We start from the raw sequence: 23,927 nt of genomic DNA, 5'->3' as shown, positions 1-23,927 counted from the left end.
TGACAACGATATAACGTCAAACTTTACAGCTGGGATTAAGGTTTTGACATGGACAGAAAAGCAATCAATCTCTTTCAATCTCTTTCTGTTATTCCCTCTCCCATTCTTTCTCCCATGGCTCTCTTCATTCGGCGAAATAAAACTCAATGTGCGCTTTGAAGTCATCCATGACGCAAAAGGGTTGAGGAATCCTGTGAATGCCCCTCTGTATACGTCCCTACGCGGACTGACAAATCCATCTGCACCTGTCTCCTTGCAAAGGTATTCAACTCAACGCGCCGCATGAGAGAACACGGAAAGCCGGTCTCAGAACGCGTCCTCTCCGAATCATCCATCAGGCCCGTATCTCACTGGACCCGCGGCACGCTGGCGGCCCCGCTACGACCTAAACTGCATTTGTACAACTTTTGACTTCATAACTGAAATATCAAGCAAAATATAAAAGTACTACTCAAAAGGACAACGCAACACAAAAAGGGTAAAGATATGTGTTTTCTATCTATGAGATTCGGTGAGCACTCAAAATTTTAGATCGCAGCAAAGTCACCGGCGTAGTGGATCGGGGTAAAGCCCCCCCCTCTCACTGGACCCGCGGCACGCTGGCGGCGTCGCTGTGTCCTAAACTGGATTTGTGTTACCCTTGACTTTATAATGGGAATATCATTCAAAACGTACAAGTATGACCAAAAAGACACACAAAAAACACAAAGCCTAAAAAGATTCGTTTTTTGTCGGTGAGATTCGTTAAGAGCTCTGTCAAATTGTAGATTGCGGCGAGGTCTCCGCCCTTATGAGATAGGGGTAAGGGCGGACGGATCCTGTGGATGACCCTCTGTACGTCCTACGCGGACTAACAAATCCATCTCCTCGCAAAGCTGTATTCAACACGATAAGCCGGTCTCAGCACGTGTCTTCTCGGCGGGGGTTCGGATCAATATTAGACCGCGCGGGTCAGTCATCCATCATCGAGCCGAGGAAAGAACCGACTCGGGAGAGAATCTTAAAGAAACCCTGAGGGTCTCTTGATGGGTACCGCTCGGCGATGAGAGCCTCTTATCGCGAGGTCATCTGAAGGGTACACCTCCGAAGAGTCTCTTACATTTCACTCAGTCTGCTTCATTTGTTCGGCCGGTATTCAGTAGGTTTGCCCTAAGTGCCATGGTCTATAATCAAGCTTGGCCTGTGACTTTAGAGCACATTTGTTTCTACCTAAGTGTGGTTGGCTCTTTATTTATCAACTCGCTAAAAACAGGTTTGCCAAAAAGGCCAGGGACTGTCATTAAGCTTGGCCTGTGACTGTCGAGCACATATGGTTCTATCTAGGTATGGTGGGTTAGCTAGAAACTAACTTTGTTCGGCTGGTATTCCGCAGATTTGCCCAAAAGGCCAGGGTCTATCATTGAGCTTGGGCTGTGACTTTTGAGCACATATGTTTCTATCGTGTGGTGGGTTCTTTAACGTGCTAAAGATGTGACTAACCTGGAACACTGGGCTTTCGGCTCATAAAGTCGCCTGCTAACTACTAACTACTACAATTCACTACGTTTCGGACCAGAACACAAAAAAACAGCTCCCTTGTCCCAAACTCTGGGGCTAACTCCTCATTATCAATACAGGAGCTCATCTGGCGTGAGATCTAATGACACCCTTGATACAATCGTTTCTTCCTTCTAAACATTCACTACGGACCAATTATCTGACCTGTACAGACACTGGTTACCACGACTCAGGGGTCGAGTTAGCAGCAGGGTGACCACACAAAACAGATAACTCGACCAATTAACGTAACGTGACTTATTTACGTGCAGAACCTATTTACGTCCGGTGTATTATGCCAAAGCCTGTTCTCATGAGCAATAAAGTACATCATAAGTATGATCCTTAGCCATCTCTTTAATTTTTGCGCAGCAAAACATAATGGCAATGCGTTTACCACGTGAACGCCACGTGCCGCGCATGTGGGGGGAATTTACAGATAAACATCGCGTTAAGCAAGTGGCGGGACAGACATAGTGATTTTATTATCCTCCGGGGGGACAAGGTAGCAATCACTAGACTTTATCACCTAGTGTCATATTGAAATCACATATCATACATTTTGATATGCTATCATATTGTTTGTGGTTATGAATGCAACATTGATAAAACACACTGGTACACAGTACAAGTCAGTAGCACACCGGCACGGCGCAGTGGCTCAGATGTAATCATCATTAATCCGCCGAGCTAAACCCAGTAATCCTGAGTTTCAATTACCCCGACTCATGCTGCATGCATTATTAGTACAGGACGGATGGATTTAGTTCATGTTAGGAGTGTTTGTGGACTGATTGCGATCTGTGGTAATTCATCAAGCTGTTTTATAGATTAATAAGTAAAGTTTATTGTAAAACCATGCACGAAATCTAATTGCAAACAAAACAAAACAATGGTATTGAACATGTGTATACTTATATACGCATATCACTCCTGGGTTTATTGTATGCACCTATTGAAGAGAGCAGAGAATTTCCCTATGATGATACTTTGAACATGTATATACTATTCACAACATACTGAGGCAGTTACTAAGGACCTTGCTGCATGTCAAACCGCCATAAGAAGAGCACTGGGAAAGCGCCTGACCTGAGCACTTAAGTCTATCGCCCGCGACTCTCGTTGCGACCAGTGGGAAACTATCTTTACGCCAACACTGGCAACGCTAAGATAGGAGATTCAACTTCCTTTTGTGCCCGTCAGGATCTTAAGATACTGGGAGTCATGCGTCATTTCTAGGAATCTTCTACTCCACTGGACAGTACCGTTCCCCACTCGACCGTTACCACTACTCTCCTTAAATGCATATACGCGTAGAAGCTTGTATGGTATGCTGAAGGGCAATTATACCGGCTACACTGATACAGATACGGTTCAATATGTATTTGTGTGCTCACCCAGATCTTAATTATATACTGGGTGTCATGCGTCATTTCTAGGAATTTTCTCCTCCACTGGGCAGTACCGTTCCCCATCCGACCTTCACCACTACTCTCCTGACAACACGTACGCCTAACGTTACTGACAGAGCTCGTGGATCTCAGGAACGTTGTTGATGAGAGAGAACGGAGGGTGACGCACGTAGATTGGCTGAAAGGGTTCCCAGGGGGGTTGAATGACGTCATAGTCAGGCATGAATCTGTGCACATGAATAGAAGATGTAAGAGCTGCCTCTTGTAGATGGCTCCAGATCACTGAGGCAGAAACGCGAGCTCGTTTGTGAATTAGCTTGATCTTTGTAAGCTGTGGACGTCGTGTTTGATTCAGGTAGGTTGAAATGAACATGGACATGAAGAACGTACACTGGCTTAGAATCTGAAGCTTCATAGATCTTAGATTTGGGCACAGCTTACGTAGGGCAATGCACAACAGCCACGTCTAAATCTTGGACTCTCATGATAGGAGAACGAAGTAAGGCTCATTCCACTAGCCGGCGGTTACATCGCCACCTCGCTGCGATCTCAGCTGGATTTGAGTAACTCTTAACTTCATAATTGGAATATCATGCAAAATATAAAAGTATAACTGAGTACAAAGTACACAAAACGTACAAATATTAATTCTGTTAATCATGAACTTCGTTGAGCATTCTGTCAAATCGTTCGGTCGCAGCAAGGTCACTGCCCTGGTGAAATGTGGGTGTAAGGTATATTGAAAAGAATCTGGGGAGAGAATCTCTCTTCCTTCCGGATTTACTGGCTTAGGATACGGCTTACGTAGGGCAAGAGCCAGACTGCCAAAATCCACTTCTAAATTTTCAGATCAGCAATGTAGCAAGCAAGCAAGCAAGCAAAGTAATAAACAGATACAATAATGTTTCTTGTGTACTGCAAATTCTACGTCTGATTGGGGTCGACTTCTCCTTTAAAGGCGATGAGATATGGAAATTTCGGAACACAGTTATTGGTACATCTGTGGAAAGTAGAAACAAATGATCTGAGATAACTTCATTTAACCTTTTTCCCAGAAAACTACATGCATCGGGGTGGAACGTGCGAGTTGGTGTAGGATTTCTTCACAGATCATGGTTGCTGTTGTTGTTGTTGCTCATGCACCTTGTAGTGTGTAGTTAGTGGCACGCACATAGCCATAGGGCAGCAAGTTACCTTGGTGTTTCAGCAGCAGGGTATATTTGTACAAGGAAGGATTGCTAGCCCTTCCCCTTAAACATGCTCGAGGCACCTCCCGAACATGGACACCCATTTCACGTCCCTTCCGAAAGACTAGTGCAGCCTCAACCAAAATGCCCTTCCCAGGATCAAACCGGTGTCTCCTAGCTACCAACCGATTGGAACCAGGACCTCAACTGTAAGTCTGCTGCCGATTGAGCTACGGAGGTATCCCATACAGATCATGAGCTGAATTAGTAACACTCTTGCCGTGTGTCTTGGAGCAACGTCAGCAAAATATCGACGTCCGCGGTTTGACAAATGGTGTCTGAAACTGATACTTTTGCTCGGAGAGACGTGGAGTTCAGAGGCCAAGCCTGACACTGCGTTTCCAGGAATCAGAGGCCAAGCCTGACACTCTACGTTTCCGGGAATCAATGTAGGGTCGGGCCTAGGAAAAAATGTTTTGTTTTTGGTTTCCTCCTGAAAAGAAATAGGGTTTGTAGGTAGTTTCGTTTTCTTTTTTTGTTAGATTTCGGTCGAAGTGATTCAACAAATAAATTTCAACAATGTAAAACAGAAATGCATCAGGCGCCCAGACTGGTATTTTCAACATCGTATTGTAAATATGAAGATACAAAATATGCCCCAAAATAGGGTCTATAGGTGGGATTCCCAAGGGATTTCGGCCGAAGTGGTGTACAACTGAAGAACTAACATGCATCAGGCACTCAGTGTGGTATTTTCAACATCGTGCTGTACTCATACGGATGTAATTGCCCAAGCGCAAGTAAGCAAGAGCAAAGAAGTACAACATTTACAGCAAATTCTTACATCCGAACTGTTCAAAGCCTTCATCTTTCGAGTGTGAAATACAGGAAGCCTGTTTCGAATTTCATCACTCAGATGTCAATTCGAATATCTTATGTCCCTTGCCATGCCAGCGGTCGACCAAAGAAATAGAAATTTAGGCCGGACGAAGCGGCTGGTATAATTTGGATTGGCCTAGGGAAGTTCCCCACGGTAACACAGGGATCAAGAACTCGAACAGCCAATCAGCATCCAGTAGGCCATGTGCGGTCAGTCAGTTTTTGGTTAGAAATATTATGCGGTTTCCATTTTTTGAGAGACAGAATAAGTGTGCTGATTGTATTTGTCAGGCGTGCTGTTTAAAACTCGCCTAACGATTATGGTCTCGCCTGTTGTTGCATTTTCTCTGTTTACATGCCAGTCAATAAAACTTGCTGGTATTCCCACCAAGAAATACTCCGTGTAGAGTGATTATGGGTCCTTTATTGATCACAATAGCGTCCGAGAAGGTAGGCATAAATTCATTTTCGTGAAATGAAAAGACTATGTATTTTTTTGGGTCGGTCGGGTAACCAGAAACACAACATTTATTTTCCTAGGTCTCGTCAGGAAGTGCGGCGGGTCAAGAGGCGTCGCGCGCAGGAATATCTGACCATGACATTGGCTGTGAGGTGGTTTATTCCCGGAGGGTCAAACCGAGATGACATTTATCATGGAGCAACAGTTGCGTAATATCAGACGTCACGGCCATGCTTGACTCTAAATTTGCTGTGGTCGTAACGACGGTTGAATCAAGTAGATAGGTCATAGGTTTACAACGTTTATTTTTAACAAGAAATAACACAGGAAAGAACTCTAATAATACGCCGATGAAGGTTAGACATCCAGGTAATAGCAGGTACGCCAAATAACATTTACGCAAGCAACTGGATAAAATTTGGAGACGTTTCCAAATTTCTTCCAGTTGCTTGAGTAAATGTTATTTGGCGCATCTCTATCCATAGTGTTACATAAAGCGGTGACACATACATATCACGTGACATTTCTCTCTGTCTTTAATCTCATCATCCCTTCTACCTTTGATCTCTACTTTACCCTTCATCTCTCCCTCCCTCCTTTCCCTTTGTCCTTCCTCCCTTGTTCCCTTCCTTCCTTTCTTTCTACCTTCATTCCTTCTTTTCCTTTTCCTTCCTTCCTTCCTTCCTTCCTTCCTTCCTTCCTTCCTTCCTTCCTTCCTTCCTTCCTTCCTTCCTTCCTTCCTTCCTTCCTTCCTTCCTTCCTTCCTTCCTTCCTTCCTTCCTTCCTTCCTCCTCTCCATCTTAATAAACTTACGTTTGTAGTAGTCCTTGTCCTGATGCTCCAGTTCAGGCAGTGTCCTGTCGGCCAGGCTAGCGGCCCGCTCCTGCAGCGAGGCGATCTGCTGAATCTGCTCGGGCTCTGCCTGCACCCTGCCCGCCCGCAGACGCCGTAACAACACGGTAAGCTGCCCTGCAGAGCACGGCATAGGAATCAATTGGGACATTTTTGGCATGGAAGTGAAATTTGATATAAACACTTATTTATTTCTATTTATTTATCTGTTTATCTATTTCCCACGTAAAAGTAATAAATACATAACAATGAAATACAAATGAGAATTTAACAGTGTAAGGAAGGTCGAAAGCTTATGCTTATTTAAAAGCCTCCCTTAATTACTCAAATTATAAGACTTCAAGTAAATCAATTAATAAAACAAAGGCAATAAGATTAGTAATAAATAACTGAAACAACATCACACATCTATACTGGAATGTGGATAAACAAATGCCCAGCTACCATGCTTAGGGACGCCAATGGCAAAGGTCACACGTATAAGCGTGTACTACTATGACATCATCATCGGGTCCTCCTCAGTTACGAGGTGTTACAAGTGAAGTTTGCTCTCCAGAACGTCTTGTCGTTCATTGCAGAGAGGAGTTCTTGTCCTTCCAAACTAGTTTCGGTTTCTATGATTTTCTAAGTGTTGTGATTGACCGAGCAATCTTCCTGTTTGTGCCCGGGTTCAAAAGCAGAAGACTTCCTGGTTCTCCACGACGTACCACGTGACCCGCGAGACTCAGCCGACGATATACCAAGAGCTATTTACCTAGTAATGAACAGGAAGACTGCAAAATCCTGCTCTGGCAGAGCTGAAGTCACTGAAGAGTTACATCAAGGATAAGGTGACTATGACAAATGTGGCAACCTTAAAGGAAAGCTACACAAAAAATTGAAAACCCGTCTATGCTATGCTTAATATATTCCAAAGTCAAATTCTTACTACAAGTTGTTTCACATAAGTCCGTCATAGTTCTGGGATTTTCCACAGTTTGCAACTTATGCCGTGCTGACGTCTTCTCGCCTGATAATTGAATTATATGACGTCAGTGTTTCAATTGAATTTTAGAACACTGACGTCATATAATACAATCATCAGGGGAAACACTTGAGACACTGACGTCATATAATTCAATTATCAGGTGAGAAGGCGTCAGCACGGCATAAGTTGCAAACTGTGGAAAATCCCAGAACTATGACGGACTTATGTGAAACAACTTGTAGTAAGAGTTTGACTTTGGAATATATTAAGCATAGCATAGACGGGTTTTCAATTTTTTGTGTAGCTTTCCTTTAAAGGTGTAGTACGTGTATATGTAGTTAAGGCAAATGGGATCATAATTCTTAGTCAATACAGTGCGAGTCGAAACCTGTACACTGAATACTTTGAAAACTTTTGAAACTTTGAAACTTTATTCTTCAAGTGTAACATCGCAAACACTATGTCTGAATTGTGTTGCCTTTTACAGTGGTTTGTAAAAACATTTACATTCATACTTCTTAAAATCGTAAAATTTACATATATATAGCGGGAGATAAAAAATACAGTTAAAAATAGTATATACGGAATAAACAACAGTTGACAATATCATATGACATAGTACTATACTAGGGCTCCATATCGACAATGTAGAGCGTCTTATAAGTACAGTACGTTTCTCGGAACACGATATTAACAAACGTCATTGAGGAATGTTCATGAGACACTATTTATCAGTCCATTTGCATTTTTGCAGTAGTGGTAAACTTTGAGTGGAGTGCAGTAGTAGTACTTTCTGCATCCAAAAGTTTGAAAACGACGTTCATCATGCCCTGTGATAACAATGACTTTTTAGTACAGCTCAGGGCATTTCAATTTGCAATAGCAGTTCCTTCTTTAGGCAAGAAAATGCAATTTTCTCCGGAATTGTGCAAGAGGTACACGCAGACCGCTCTAGAACTTTCCCATTACTATATATCCACACCTCCGGTCGGCTTCTCTTCCAGAAGGTGTCGGCAGATAGCACAGACGCCCTGGGGAAGTCATCAGCGGTTAACGCGGGGAGAGAAACTCGGCGTGACGTGGCGTCCATCCCCACATATTGAGTGCAGGGGAGGGTAAAGGTTAATGTGCACGCCTAACTAGCCGATAAATGGAACGTGCGGGAAGCAACGAAATTTATCCTTTAAGCATGCCTCCAATCATGCGTAAAGATGCGTTTTTAAAGTAAGACTTTACGTATGCTTTACGTAGAGAAGGTGCAACATTTAGAGCGTAGGACTCAGAACCAATAGGTCCCGGGTTCTATACTCGGCCCCGACGTTGTGCCCTTGGGAAAGGCACTTAACACGACTTTCCCTGGCGATGGAGTGACGCCCACCGAGCGTCTTCGGCTAATCTGTCAAAAGTGTGCCAAAAACACACTACGGATTTGGTTTCCAATGTGCCAACATCTAGCACATTTGCCACTAAGAACCGTTAATTTTTTACGTAGTGACCCGCTGGGGACTTCCATAAGCAGGTTCTGCAGATGTATGTATTCAGATTTACCACATTTGTGGAAGGATTGACATAACAGGTGGCTATCACCTTTTCAAGATGTTAACCCGGCCCAAACTGTAAGGTTTGATCCACTCACACTGGGATGGACACATACTCTTTTCAATAATGTCATGGGGCCCTGATTTGAACCCAGTACCTCTGGGTTATGGGCCAAACACCCTGCCGCTGCAACACCGCGGCGCCGGATTCGGTTGCCAGTGTGCCGACATCTAGCACATTTGCCACTAAGAACCGTTCATTTTCTACGTAGTGACCCGCTGGGGACTTCCCTCGGCCGGTTCTGCTGATGAGCCGAATCTGGTCGTTTCTCTTCGGGTTGAGGCCAGTTTGAGCTAGAGAGGCTGTGCGAGCAACCTCAAGAGCTTCTCCGTTTGATGCCCTGGGTAGATCAGGACTGTGAATGAACAGAATAGAGCGTTTTCGTGTTCCTCCATGGTGGTTGCTTGTACGGCCCCTTCTCTGTGTGAGACCGAATGTCGGACGACTTGGACCTTTACCAACTCAGCCCAGTCATTTCGGTCCATCACCCTGGTCAACTCTGCCCATCGCCCTGGTCAACTCTGCCCATCGCCCTGGTCAACTCTACCCATCGCCCTGGTCAACTCGGCCCGATAACGGAGACAGCAATTTTGTCACAAAGACACACACACAATGATAATTTTTAATCAAACCAATATGTATGACCAAATATCATTGACCACATCATCAGCATTGGACAGATCGAGTCTGTAGATGACCAGAATAAAGCGTATCCACTTGAAGTCATCACTGGGTCCGCCGACATATTGTAATGGCAATCTTCCTTTCGGACCAAGGAGTAGAGACTTTGCATTTCCGTTCCTTGACTTTATAAACTTACTTTATTGTTTGATAGCTCGTGGAAGTGAATAAAGTACCCAAGTACTACTATCCAACTCACGATCCGTTATTCATGGCTTTCATCAAGAAGAGTGGGATAACTGTAGTCGTGTTTATATCTGTTATAATTGAATGTAGCAATTGTTGAGCTGTTTGGTCGGGAGATGGTTGTGACGTACCAACTCGAAAACGTCCAGAAACCAGCTCAAACTCCAGTCATCTGCTTGAAGATCACATCAACCCTGCATGACGCCGTTAGTATGAGGAATGTGGCGCCTTCCCGAGATTGTCAATCAGCGCGGCCGACGAAATGTCAGCCGCTCGCGCAGTAATTTGGTATTTTAGATACAATCTGCCCCGTCTCCAAGCACCTCTTAGGTCCATTACAGACGGTGAACGACTTAATAAAACCGTGAAATGTCAGAGGGTGCGTGCCGAACTGCCGATAGGGGCGCGAAAATGCCATGCAGACCGTTTGTAAGCAATTACAGGAACGTTTGACGGCGGTTTACTGATCTGACGGATCATTTTAGTTCGTCAATGATTGTATTTCGATATGGCGGCGGGTTGTGGGGTCGGTAAGAAGAAAGAAAGCCATCTCTGTGCAGTTTGTCGCACACTTTAATTAGATAATTGGAGACTAATCTTCCTCTGGTTGTACCAGGAACAACCACTTTGTGTGGTGGTTGCCGCTGCTATGTTTCCCTCCTCTTTTCGATACATACAGTTATCATCTGACGAGGTCGTAACGTTCAATCCGATAGCAAATCACTCAAATATTAAACAACAGGTCTGGGTTTGACCTCTTAACCTCTGATGATCTGATCGCAAACCACCAGACCAAACCGGGGTTCTCCCCTTACATGTGGAAGCCGCGGTAGGAAATCTGGTAGCATATTTACTTATTGTGACCGACCAACTTTTTATAGAATGCGATCAAAATGACAAAAATGCTATACATATTAGTGTAGCAGGTAAATTTTGCTGTAGTCTTGAGCTATATAGTTTATACCCACACTTCGTCAAAACAATTTGTTGAAAACCACATTTCATTCTCAACACTTATCATCTAGTTTCAGCATCAGTTTGATGTATCAATCTGGTGTGAACTCTGTACACTCACCGTCCACCATGCGGACTCCTATCACAGCATCCAGGTTCAACATCCGATAGTTGTGCTCACAGTAGTCCAGCACCCTCCCCAAGGCGTCCATGGCGTCCTGCAGAGCCGGTTCGTGGGGACTCTCTACGGAGTCGCTCGGGGCCGGGTGCAGGAACGTCCCGACGAGCAGCAGGACAAGCATCGGTTGCCTCATGTCTTTCGGCGATTAGATCTAGCAAGGCCTCTTCACACTTGTGTAAAATCTGTAGGACATGTAATGGAAACAGAGAAGCAGTAAGTATTTATTTGAAACCGCATGGACGGAAAACCCTGCACAGAAACTCAAGGGAGAGAAGGAAGGAATGCTAGCACAGAGAATCCAAATAAGTCTGACAGAACTCTCCCTTACACCACTGGCCCAAAGACGACTAGAACTATGCAGAAGCTATGCTCGCTCCCTACTGAGATCCCCGATCTTCCGAGACTGCCTCCCACCGTGCCGCGAGGCGATTTCCGGCAGAAAGACTCGGTCATGTAACCGGCTACAGACTTTTAAAGCAAATACCGCCAGATTCACTAAGAGCCCCATTTACTACATGGTAACTCTGCTAAACAGCACTGACTAGTAAGAGAATATGACATTAAGATTTTAAATCCGAAGAAATTTGTAATTGTTATGGTAACAATGAAATGTATTGTAAATTTGATTATTGATATTGTGAACTGTATTGTAAATTTGATTATGGATATTGTGAACAAGCCTGTTAATTCAGCCTCAGGGCTGCCATGAGGCCTGTATCTGTTTGTCTACTGAATAAACCTGTCATCATCATAAGTCCAAGGGAGCACACCCTAGCTAGCCAAACAAAGCAGTGGGAATGAACCCTGTAACAATATGTAAGTGTATGCATTTTTACAATTGTAAATGTGTTAAAATGTTATGTTATGTTATGTTATGTACTGATGTATGTGTGAATAAAAAGATTCTTCACACGACTTCATTCTGCAACACAATCTAAAACACAGAATACACGCACAGACAATTCCAATGATGTTGCTCTTGCGTGGATGCAGTTTCCTCTTTTGCAATAGTTCAGATTCTTTTTGTATAGATATCCATTAGAACATGTTCCAACACTGCAACAGTCATCCTGTAGTCTTTATTGGTAGATATATAGCAACATCACGTCATTATATGAGGATTACATGTATACGAGTGTTTCGTGCGCATTCTATGAGAATTATGGAAACATTATCATCATAGAAATATCATAGTGGTAGCAATAACCATCTTTCAATTATGTTAACAAACCAACATGTACCATGTTAAATAGCACGACACAAATCAAATCAATTCACAATAGATAATCCACTCAGTTTGTGTCATTACCTTATCGTCGTATATACCTCATACGTTACGTTTATATTGAGTGCCTTTATATTCATGTGACAAGTCTTTTAGCCATTTCATGCATAGTCTAGAGCAATCTTGACGCATTCTTTCTCAGAACTGTTGTAAAGTAGGTTTTCTCATCAGATACTTTATAACAACGCTTGGAGCTAGACATACAGGGCTTAGGTGCGGTAAGCCGCCTGATATAACCAGCTGCTGCCACATGCCTCCGAGGCTGATACATCACCATTGTAGTTATATAACACCATCATTACTGCAGATACACAAGTAGATACAGAAGACCTTTTCACAGTACTTGTACTTGATTGCGTCTTTCTTCTGTTCTCTTTCAGATAAGGTCCCAGAAGTATCATTATACTGTACCATGTCTGATGGCCGCCTACACAAAACGTGACATTACTGCACTTAACGATCCACGACTCAGAGACAATAACGACACGTCTTTCCACTGCAGGGTTACGGGGAGCCTATATTGGGCCTCCTCACTCAGGTGTAGGAGCTGACACGGTCATCATACTCGAATATCTGTATCTGTACTTCTGTATGATATGAATACGAATAAAGATTACGAGTGATTTGTCATACATATTCGGCTTTTGCCAGGTTAAGAGGAGTTCTAGTCGCCACAGCGTTACGGGGAGCCTATGTCGGACATTTGCCAGGTCAAGAGGGATTACAGTCTGTGCAATACAAACTCCCACTGCCCAGGGCTTTGTAAAGACCTTGTAGACATTCACCTCTATGCCAGTAGACTGGTTTTCAAAAGAATAGGAGCTGTGGATTCTTTTGTCAATTCCAAATTCAGTCCAATAGGAGCTCAGGATTCTCTGTCACCCTGGAAATGAGTCATGGCAGCCTCTAACACCATGGTAACAGACAGTTCCGGGTCTGACACGGTCCATGGTCATTACATACATGTATGCAAAATGAAAAAGATGAGAATGTCCCCTCTAAATGAATCTTTTCGACAGTGTTTATGATGTTATGATTGCCAAGCGTCATAAAAAGGAATGTTACCTTTTCATGATAAGCAGAGGTTTTCAAGACCATATCCAACAACGCACTCGTCTAACAGAGCGATCTAACACAATGGAACTTAATTGACATGTCTAAAGGACAATGACGGCTTAAAGCTCATCACGAATATCTTTACGGGAGTTTTCATACCAAACTGTAATCGCCAAAAGAACTGTCTAAATGTGCAGGCATTCAATTCAGATTCCATCACATTCATAGACACCTGTCCTGACTCCATCCCCCCAGCTCCAGCGGAGCAGGCCTGGTGATGAATGTACATCGTCACTTAGCAACTCCGGGCTGTGGTCCTCTCGCACGCGAAGGTAATACGAACTAGCCGTGAGGCGTGCCTTCCTCCTGAGGAACGGTAATCTGCTAATGAAACGGAGTGCTGAGATTAAAGCCGGGTCGATTTCGTATAACGCCGAGACGCTAAAGACGTTTCGGTAAAGCGAGTAACACTTTAAAGTTTTAGTCTCGGCCCTTTGATGTATGGAGGTGGACGTTGGTGTGGAAATAACTTTATTTAAAAGCATCTGTTTCGGCTACTATCGCCTTGAGGCCGTTAAGCCTGGGGCGTTTGATGTTGGGAAAAAGCCATAACGGTGCATAAAACACCAGTCACCCGACACGCACGCCGCTGGGGGGGGACTACAGTCTTTGGAGCAAGACGTTGTAATATGCTTGAGTTGGCTAATAAATATAAAACTGGGCCTATCTGCATGTTGGCCACGTTTGGGTCTCTCTTATCGGTAGTAGCCATGCGGTTTACTCGCCCGGAGGTCCTCCCTCCCTCTTTCTACGTGGAACCGACGCATTTTGCACGGGGTAACATTTTGCTTGTACTGTTAACGTCTGGACCAAGCATTTCCATAAAACTTGCTGCTCTTACCTTTCGCCTGGCCATAAACCTTCAAGAAGTATATTAGCTTAGTTATACTACTTTTAGTATCCTATGTGTGTCTATGAAATACAAGTGTACGTCTTTATTCATTGTTCTGTATCTGTATCTGTATAGCCGGTATAACCGCCCTTCGGCGTAACACACCATTGTTACAGTAGAAAGCTGTATCATCTGCACCTCCACCCACCCACCCACTCACTCACTCACTATTTCGTTCGTTATACATTTGTTCAGTCATTCCAAATGGTTCTAAGAACTTGTATGCCTATACTAGTTTTCACAAATACAAGTACATGTATACGTCTTCATTTGTTGTAGAAACATGTATCATCTGGGCTACAAAAATACACTAAAGCATTTGCACCCGCCCACTCACTCATTCTTTCGTTCGTTATACATTTGTCATTACAAATGGTTAAAGAAGTTCCAACAATGCCCCAGACTACACTCGACTCACGGATGTCTACAGTGGCTCTTTAGGTGATTTGTTTGGCTTTGTACAGTGTAGTCAGACAGCCACTGACGACCATAAAACTGTCAAATTGCGTGAGAAGAACATACCTTTAGATATATGCCCTAAGTTGTAACAACAGCACCTCGACCACTTGTGAAACATTCCATTAACACTTTTGTTGAAACGTTCTCTCCCAAAAGTAGAGTAGCTGTTGGCCCAGATTGAAACGTCGTATTTTGCAACTCGCCTGAGCCTCTATCCTACTGGATAAATGTCTCTCATGTTCATTTACAGCTAATGTTTACCATACTCCTCTTAAGCTAAGGCTGCATGGATAATAGTAGAGATTGACCACAGAGGGTGAAAGCTTCGTCAGAGGTTTTAGCCGGTCAGAAAAGCTCTTACGCCACGGACTCTTCTACAATCTATCCAACATCAAGAAAGGTCCAATGGGCACAATTGATGTACAGAGGAGAAAACCTGGTCGTCAGATAGACGGATCGATAGGTTGGATACACCAACACGTACCCAAAACGCACTGCACATACAGTATATAGCTAGCGTGGTATCCAAACCTACTATAGCTAGCATGTCTCTTCGTCCTATTTCGTCAACGTTGTTTCATCGTAACTATCGTTACATACGATCTCTCTTTGGATGCAACCACATAAACCCATAGACGGGAAAATAGCCTACTATACATGTACGTGAACACGATCTTAGGGCCCTGTCACATTTGTGCGTATATTCAAGTGCGGATGAGTTCCGCAGTAACATTTATCGGGTTAAAGTAAATTTTTGGGGAGGAAGTTGTTTTCTACTTTGACCCACCGTTGAGCAGTCTAGTTATGAAACCAAATAAATTACTTCTTCGGCTGCAAACTTAACCTCAACCCAAAACATGTCAATACGCAGCCCATGCGGGTATGTATATACGAACAAGTGTGACAGGGGCTTAATACTCTTACGCTCCTGTGTAGCGCTGAGTGCACCGGAGCTTGGTAAATGTCTCCACCCTTTAGCAGACATGTCAGTAACAAGCCTGTCAGTCAAAACCAAACCTCGCGAGACGTCGTGATTAATGACTACTTACGCGAGAACGTTATTCCTTATTTGGTTCATCTGACGTGACTCTCAGTGAATGATTACGCATGCCTGGCCTGAGATGATTGACACTCTCGGACTGATCAAAGTCTCGCGGGACTTGCCCCTCTTGAGTACGGGGATGATCCAAATCGGCAATTTCTTTGATCAGTGCACTTAGAGTCTGACAATCGGGACACCCATTTCTCCACTATCATTACCGTTCGCATCATTTCACCACTCTTCGGCTAAATGCGGCCATTGCTCACCATTGCACTCTTGGGTATAACCCAAGGCCTACCCTTCAAGATAAGCGTGCTCAAGGCGCACAACCCCTCAAACAGAATGGCTTACAGCGTCCGTTCCGAACAAAAATACAACTCTTTCCAATGGTGTGCATATATCAGTGTTAAGATCGGGATTTATACGCAAGATAACAGTTACTTATTAGCAACTTTTGGATTATGGGTTCCTCATCAGTTCTCAGCCTGTAAATGACAATGTTATACGTTTCATAACAAAGTAAGTCTTTTGGATGGTGCTTTTGCCTGAGGTATGAAGTCAGTGAAAATGTTGACCGTTTGCAAAATTGTCCAGCTTCTTGAGTATCTGTTATCTTGTGCACATTACAACCAGGATGTCAAAACTCCATGTACGTGATGGGGATTCATACTCCTGAAGACGAAGCCGCCCCAGAAGCGTTATTTTTATTATATTTTTATTTATTTATTTCGATTTACCACATTTGTGGAAGGATTGACATAATAGGTGGCTATCACCTTTTCAAGATGTCATCCCAGACCGGACTGTAAGATTTGGACCATGGCACAGCGGGGCATGCCCCTACTCTTTTTCGAAAGGTGTGGTGGTTTCTTTAACGTGCGCGGGGTGTAGCTCTCCCCAAACACGGGACCTCCATTTAACGTCCTATCCGAGGGACGTCCCTAACCCTAGATGAGCTAGGTACTCATTTACACCTGAGTGAAGTGAGGAAAGTCGTGTTAAGTGCCTTTCCCAAGGGCACAACGTCGGGGCACAAGTTTGGACATGTCTCTGGGCACAACCCGGGATTAGATCCTGGGTCCCATTGTTTGACAGCCGCGCGCTCTACACTTGCGCCACACAACGCCACAAATCGTTATCGATGCGCGCTACATCACAGAGCGCTATTAAGTACGCTCTAATTCTCTTCATCTACCCGGGCGCCTCCTGAACAGCCTTGTCAGCAGATGTCTGAGGAAGGTTTGCTGCCGACCCAATAAGGCTTCGTGCTCATGTCAGCAGATTTTCCCGAGAGCCACAAGGCCGCGATTATTCCTCTTATTTCTGTCGTTATATTGTATGTTTTGTACTTGAATATGTTGTATCTATGATATATCTATGCATCGTAATATCTTTTGTATGCTGCGGGGTAGACGACTAGCAGAGGCGAGTAATCACTTGTATTGTCTCCCCCTCCATTTTGTAAATGGACAATTTTAATAAAGAAATAAAAAAAGCAGCAGAGCCAATCTGACGAGTTCCACCCCGTGTGATAACCTAAGTTATCACCCGGTCCGGAAGACCCGTATCGAGCGTTAGCACGGCCCAGGTATGGCATAATCACGTGTATTGTCTCCCTTTCGATTTTGTAGACGGAGAAATTAAATGAAGAAGTAAAGAAAGCAGCAGAGCCGATCTGACGAGTTCCGCCCCACGTTATAACCTAAGTTATCACCCGGTCCGGAAGACCCTTATCGAACGTTTTCACGGCCCAGGTATGACATAATCATCTGTATTGTCTCCCCTTCCAGTTTGGACACGAAGAAGTTTGATAAAGAAGTAAAGAAAGTAGCAAAGCCGATCTGACGAGTTCCATCCCTCGTGATAACCTAGGTTATCACCCGGTCCAGAAGACCCGTATCGAGCTTGAGCACGGCCCAGGTATGACATAATCACCTGTATTGTGACCCCCCTTCCATTTTGTACATGGAGAAGTTTGATAAAGAAATAAAGACATCCTCACAGCCGAGCTGACGAGTTCCGCTCGTGTGATAAATGGTACAGCGTTAATAGAACCCGGTGAGGAAGCATTAGTTGGTCTCTCCGCGCGCGACAACACCACATTCCGGTAATTCTTACTAATGATATCCTCCCCATTCCAATCTCCGCCCGCCATCAGCGCAGGAACTTCCCAAATGGCGATATTTCTCATGGTGGCCATTTCCTTCACAGCTCCCGGTAAGTGTTAAGTACTGCCGAAAAGCCCGCTAGTGTTGCAGAGATCCCAGCCTCAGCACCCAAAGATAAGCGCTACCAAAAGGTCGTGAACTCCGAGTTGGCTCTAAGAAGAGAAAAGTCGTTTATGTTTGCGATGTCATGGCATTGATAGGAATAGAATCACAACTCTGGAAAAAATATGTATATTTTCTTCACAGCTCCCGGTAAGTGTTACATGTGAGTACTGTCGAAAAGTCCATGAGTGCTGTATGCAGAGCTCCGGATCCCTGTCTAATTTTAGTCTCCCGAAACAAAGAGAAGTGTTACGAAAAGGTCGTATACTTTATGTTGGCTCTCAGGAGAAAATTCCTTTTTGTGTGTTGCGATTTCATGGCATTGTAAAGATGAAACTAAAACTGGTGGCTTTTGAGTATGAAAACATGCATATTTGCTTCGCACAGCTTTCTACACCCAGGAAATGAATTTGACAAAATCCTGTAGCTAAACAGTTACTTGAAATTAGGAACCTTAAGACATCCAAGAATACAAATCTTCTTTAGATCTTCCATGGACTGCCACAAATAATTCTGGCCTAAGTATTTATCAGTCTCTGTCCCATTCACCTTAACCTAGTCCCATCCTCATCTTGAGGATCGGGGACCATGGTTGCTTCTAGCACAATCTTCCTCCATCCTTCCCTGTCCTTCGCCCTCTGAGCACAGTCTGCAAGTCCCCAGGCGTCAGTTAATCTCGTGCACCGCATGTGGCCAGTTAAGTTAATGGGCCAATGAATGGTGGGATTACATAACGCCGTCGTGTATTCTTTGCTCAATCCTAATGCTTCCAAAGGCATGCATGTACAAGTCTCTACGGTGTTGCTTAAACCACAGAGCTTTCACAGAACAAATCCTTACTATTACGACAACGTATGTTTCTGATTTACCCTATAACACTAAAAAGAAGTACAAGACAACTCCTTAAGATGTTGGATGCTGCCGCTTCTGGTGAGATCTAAAATACCGTCAGCACTGTTAGAGGACAATACAGACAGCCGTTCATTTCAGCCTATATTTCATAACTACAGCCCAACCTTTAGCTTCCGAGGCCGCTGCACTCTAACCCTTCCGTCATGTAACTAGTCAGAATTGACGACGTTCGTTAAGGTAATTGAGTGAAGTAGCATGACCTTCGAGGGAGCGATTCTGAACGATTGTCCAAATTAGGTTTTAAAGATGGCAGGATGCCGGAACGGTTTAGATGTATGGAGCAATTAAAGACCTCGGTTCAGCGATCTCCAAGCTGATTGGCTAGATAATCCGATTTAAAATCACAAGCAGTGTGGCAGGGAGGATAAGTCATCCCCGTTAATGTAGCGCGAAGCCCGGGCAGGTCTAGTGGCTAGCAATAAAGGTCTGCCAGTACGAATTTCGTATGAGAGTCTACGAGTTACTGGAAGTGAGTTTCTTCGACGAAAAAGAAGGAAGCCTTTCTTTTCTATAGGTTTTATTCACATCTTCTTGCAATGGACCGGGAGTGCAAAATAGAGCATAGATGCATAAGCAGCATAAAGTCAAGACAAAGCTGTACGTTGCAGACTGCGTCGACCTAATTAGAGAGTCTACTCATACAAAGCAAAACTGATATCGAAAGCATCGAATTTTTTTCACGTTTGAAAGTTTAGGGACTTTGTGATTGAGGAGAACCACACCTCGATTGCGATAGCAACAAACAGAACTACATGACTACTAGAAGAAACAGTGGAAACATTGGCCAAACATACAAGCCGAAAGCATTCTGTTATTCTGGTTGACGAAAACTAGGCTTTGGGTTCCAAATGCAGTCCTGGGCTGCACATACATTGTTGTGAAACAAGAAACATGTACAACCACAGGCAGAGGCCGTGGAAAGAGTCAAGCCAGCTTGTCCCGTTAGACGTGACGTATGTTCCGCTTACAGGGATATTAGTCAGATCGAAAGTGCGTCACGCGGTGTACTTCTATAAGGCGTTAGAAGCTTTTATTCAGACAGGTGTTAACGGGTTTACATGTCCGGATTTGTGCAAATGGAAAATCGACATTAAACACCACTTAGCACTGACAGGGTTTCCTGGATAAAAGTCCCCCTTAGACAAGGGATAAGGCATGTGGTGGTCTCGTGCTGGCCCGATCCTTGTCAGTTGGGCGGTACATTGAGCTGCTGGTTTGCAGTTCATGTCTACTTCCCACAGAAATGCGACAGTGTGAAGATGATATAAACGAGGAGCTGCACTCAAACGTAATCTTCTGACAGAGATCTATCTAACTTTATACGACCATGCTTACGCACGGTGTTCGACTTCTAAGAAAGCGTCAAGTACGCAGAGGGCCTCTGAAAAAAATCGACATCATCTCTGTAAATTTCGACCCTCAGTTCTTGCCCCTTTTTCTCGGCAACGGCGCCAAGCAGCCCCTTACACGCACATCAACGCATCATCAGACAGGAAGACGTGGTGAATCAAAGCACCCGAGATGAACTTCTGTCAGATATGCTACCGTGACGAATGTCACCATATTCTGCTCATCAGCAGACTCTACTCCCGGCTGAATAGATCGGTATAGATGCGAAGAACTGATTTGCCAAGGGACTCGGCCAGGCAGAGAAGGTCGCGCGATATAGCCTCTTATGAAACAACATGGTTTGGCACCCGAGGGTGATCAAGACGGTGTAATACAGCGTATCTGATGGACAGCAGCATCACTTCTATCTATGGCAACATTTCCCTCTTTTCGTGTCCTCAGCTGGCCTTTGACTACCACAAGATGAATTTTAATCATCCATTGCACCGTGAGGAATATAACATCTGCAAACATAATTCCACCAGAGTACATGATTCCGCCACCCTGAAAAGGTACGTCCAAACAGATCTCCAACCCGACGTCCCCCAGAATAATATACTCCTGTGCATACCTGGGGGTGCTGCACTAGAGATCTGTCAAACCCGTTGTTTTCAAAGTGGCGGATTCATGTAACCTGGTGGATTACTCGTAATGGAGGTTAACCATATTCTAGTCACAAAAGAAGCCTCCCAGGACCATATCCATCGTCAGAAGGAAAGTGAATTACTTGTGGCCAGTGAAGGTCGGGAGAGTGTGTGCTGCCAGATGCCGTTTAATTTGTATGTTGTCTTTTCCACTCATCTGACACCAATGTACTCGAGTCGAATTTTTTCTTGACCACAACACATACCCCCAAAACCTCCATAGTATATGTTTTACTATGGGCCAGTTAGTGCCTGCATAAATCATATCGTTAAGTTTCTGAAGGTAACCAATGCTAACCATTAGCTAGCTTTTTAGTTTAAGTTTGTGGAACTATTTTACGTCATGTGTATGCAATATTGTGCCTCATCAACGATGAATAGTTATTACCTTTGTTTAGTTTTAGTGTTTATGTTACCGTAGTACCGTAGTAAAGGACGATTAACTTGAACATATATCTATTTACTAATGACGTTTCTAATAAACAGATAAAGAAATGAATAAACTAATATACAAATGTCATGATGAATGGAATCATATTCGTCCACTACATGGACTCACTGTTGATGCCCTTGGTAAGGACAGCGTTGTTTTATTCACGTTAACGCTGCGGGTAAGTATGGAAAGATCCCGACACTGTGGCCATTAATTGATTTTTTTTTTCTTCCTGAGACTTAAGGCATAAAAGAGGTTGCAAAAATAATCAATAATTTTTCACGGACTCCAGACAAGTAGAGTTTATCTTCCCAAACGAGGTTCTAGACTCTATCGGTATCTTTTTACCCGTCTGTCCCGTTGTTTTGTCATAGCCAGACACCTCTTACAAACACTGACATACTGTTTGAGGTGAGAAGATCACAATCTAGCCATGTGTCTGTGTGGGCGTGTATTGAAGCAGGGTATTGAGACGCAGGTTTCAAACATTGACGAATAACTACAAGTGACGCCAAACCCTGCAACCCTGCTCTATATATCGATCACATCATCATGTCCTTGGCCTTACGCAAGAAGGCGCAGTAAAATCTCCATATTGGAGCGGCGATAAAAAGGATCTTCATCGATCATGTTGACCCGAAGTGACCTAATGATTTGACTGATACGATGATATTGGATACAGTCTTCATGCGACTGTAACTCAAGTCTGCATGCTGTTTTCTGGATGGTGCTGTAATTGAATAGAGTATTGTAATTGAATGAATGCGACCATATTGGGCGCAGTCTTCACATGATTTCCAGGCAAGCTAATTTCACGCGGCCATGTACTCTGGATGTACTGGGCCACCTTCATAATCAATATACCAGTTTTGAGGAGGTGATCCAAATTTATATCTAAGATGATACTTTGAATAGATTTGATTGAAGATGTCTTTTGATGGCTCAATTCCAGACCATCTAGATTTGCATTTACATGTTCGTGTTGCTCGAATAATCGAAATGTTAGGAGTGAAGGGTTCGAGTCCAATTTCTCTATCAGCCTATGCATTGCCAGCCTGCTGAAACTATTCAAGTACTATACAAAATGATGATGGTTGCACATGGAATGACTTCCTAAGTATAGTTTTAGAGTCAGAGGTTTTAAGTCTACGCGTTTCTGTTTGAATAAATGTTACAGTAATGAAACATCAGTTTGTTGTTAATCTGCATATGGAAGGATTTCCTAAGTATAGTTTTAGAGTCAGCCGTTTGAAATCTACGTGTTTCTGTTTGAATAAATGTTACAGTAATGAAACATCAGTTTGTTGTTAATCTGCATATGGAAGGACTTCCTAAGTATAGTTTTAGAGTCAGCCGTTTGAAATCTACGTGTTTCTGTTTGAATAAATGTTACAGTAATGAAACATCAGTTTGTTGTTAATCTGCATATGGAATGACTTCCTAAGTATAGTTTTAGAGTCAGCCGTTTGAAATCTACGTGTTTCTGTTTGAATAAATGTTACAGTAATGAAACATCAGTTTGTTGTTAATCTGCATATGGAATGACTTCCTAAGTATAGTTTTAGAGTCAGCCGTTTGAAATCTACGTGTTTCTGTTTGAATAAATGTTACAGTAATGAAACATCAGTTTGTTGTTAATCTGCATATGGAAGGACTTCCTAAGTATAGTTTTAGAGTCAGAAGTTTTAAGTCTACGTGTTTCTGTTTGAATAAATGTTACAGTAATGAAACATCAGTTTGTTGTTAATCTGCATATGGAAGGACTTCCTAAGTATAGTTTTAGAGTCAGAAGTTTTAAGTCTACGTGTTTCTGTTTGAATAAATGTTACAGTAATGAAACATCAGTTTGTTGTTAATCTGCATATGGAATGACTTCCTAAGTATAGTTTTAGAGTCAGCCGTTTGAAATCTACGTGTTTCTGTTTGAATAAATGTTACAGTAATGAAACATCAGTTTGTTGTTAATCTGCATATGGAATGACTTCCTAAGTATAGTTTTAGAGTCAGCCGTTTGAAATCTACGTGTTTCTGTTTGAATAAATGTTACAGTAATGAAACATCAGTTTGTTTAAAGGTTAGTCATTTGTGACATCGTTCTACCCACCTGTGTTTCTGTATGTGTATCTTTTGGTCTGTCCATATCTCTGTCTCTGTCTCGCTGTCTCTTTCTCTATCTCTCTCTCTATCTCTCTCTGTCTTTCTCTCTGTCTCTCTCTCCTTCTGTCTGTTTCTGTCTGTCCCCGTCTCACTCTCTCTTCCTTGTGCGATATAGCTAGATAGACAAGCAGCAATGTCGCATTTGCATCTTCCTGTGCGAGGATATCATTCTATGACTCTTATGTTTGATGATAGCTGCTTTATGTTATATCATTGTGAATGTATTATCCATCCAGTTTATAATTCTTCTTGCATCCTGATTTGTTATGATTTGTAAGGGCTCCCTTGGAAAACAGTTACTGTTAAGATTTATGAATGAAAATAAATTGTCGTTTCCTCGACAGTGTTCCTTCCACCATCCGGCTGCTCATTCGTCCGGACGTAATTTCCTACTGACTCAACATGTCCTCTGACGGGCTGGCGGAGAATCCTCC

At 43.3% G+C, this 23,927-nt stretch overlaps 1 protein-coding gene across 1 annotated transcript in view; it reads right to left on the bottom strand.

The window, feature by feature from the left end:
• The window catches only part of LOC136440819 (UPF0764 protein C16orf89-like), a 32,809-nt gene that overhangs the window by 919 nt on the left and 7,963 nt on the right, over positions 1-23,927 (bottom strand). Inside the window, exons 2-3 of the mRNA XM_066436942.1 lie at positions 10,835-11,076; positions 6,288-6,443 (exon numbers count right to left, since the gene is read on the bottom strand). Coding sequence (XP_066293039.1) covers positions 6,288-6,443; positions 10,835-11,027 — 349 coding nt within the window. The 5' untranslated portion in view covers positions 11,028-11,076. The remainder of the gene's footprint in view (positions 1-6,287; positions 6,444-10,834; positions 11,077-23,927) is intronic.

The sequence above is a fragment of the Branchiostoma lanceolatum genome, chromosome 8, assembly GCF_035083965.1.
Source record: "Branchiostoma lanceolatum isolate klBraLanc5 chromosome 8, klBraLanc5.hap2, whole genome shotgun sequence".
Classification (NCBI taxonomy): Eukaryota; Metazoa; Chordata; class Leptocardii; order Amphioxiformes; family Branchiostomatidae; genus Branchiostoma; species Branchiostoma lanceolatum.
This window is presented reverse-complemented; position numbering and strand designations above follow the sequence as displayed.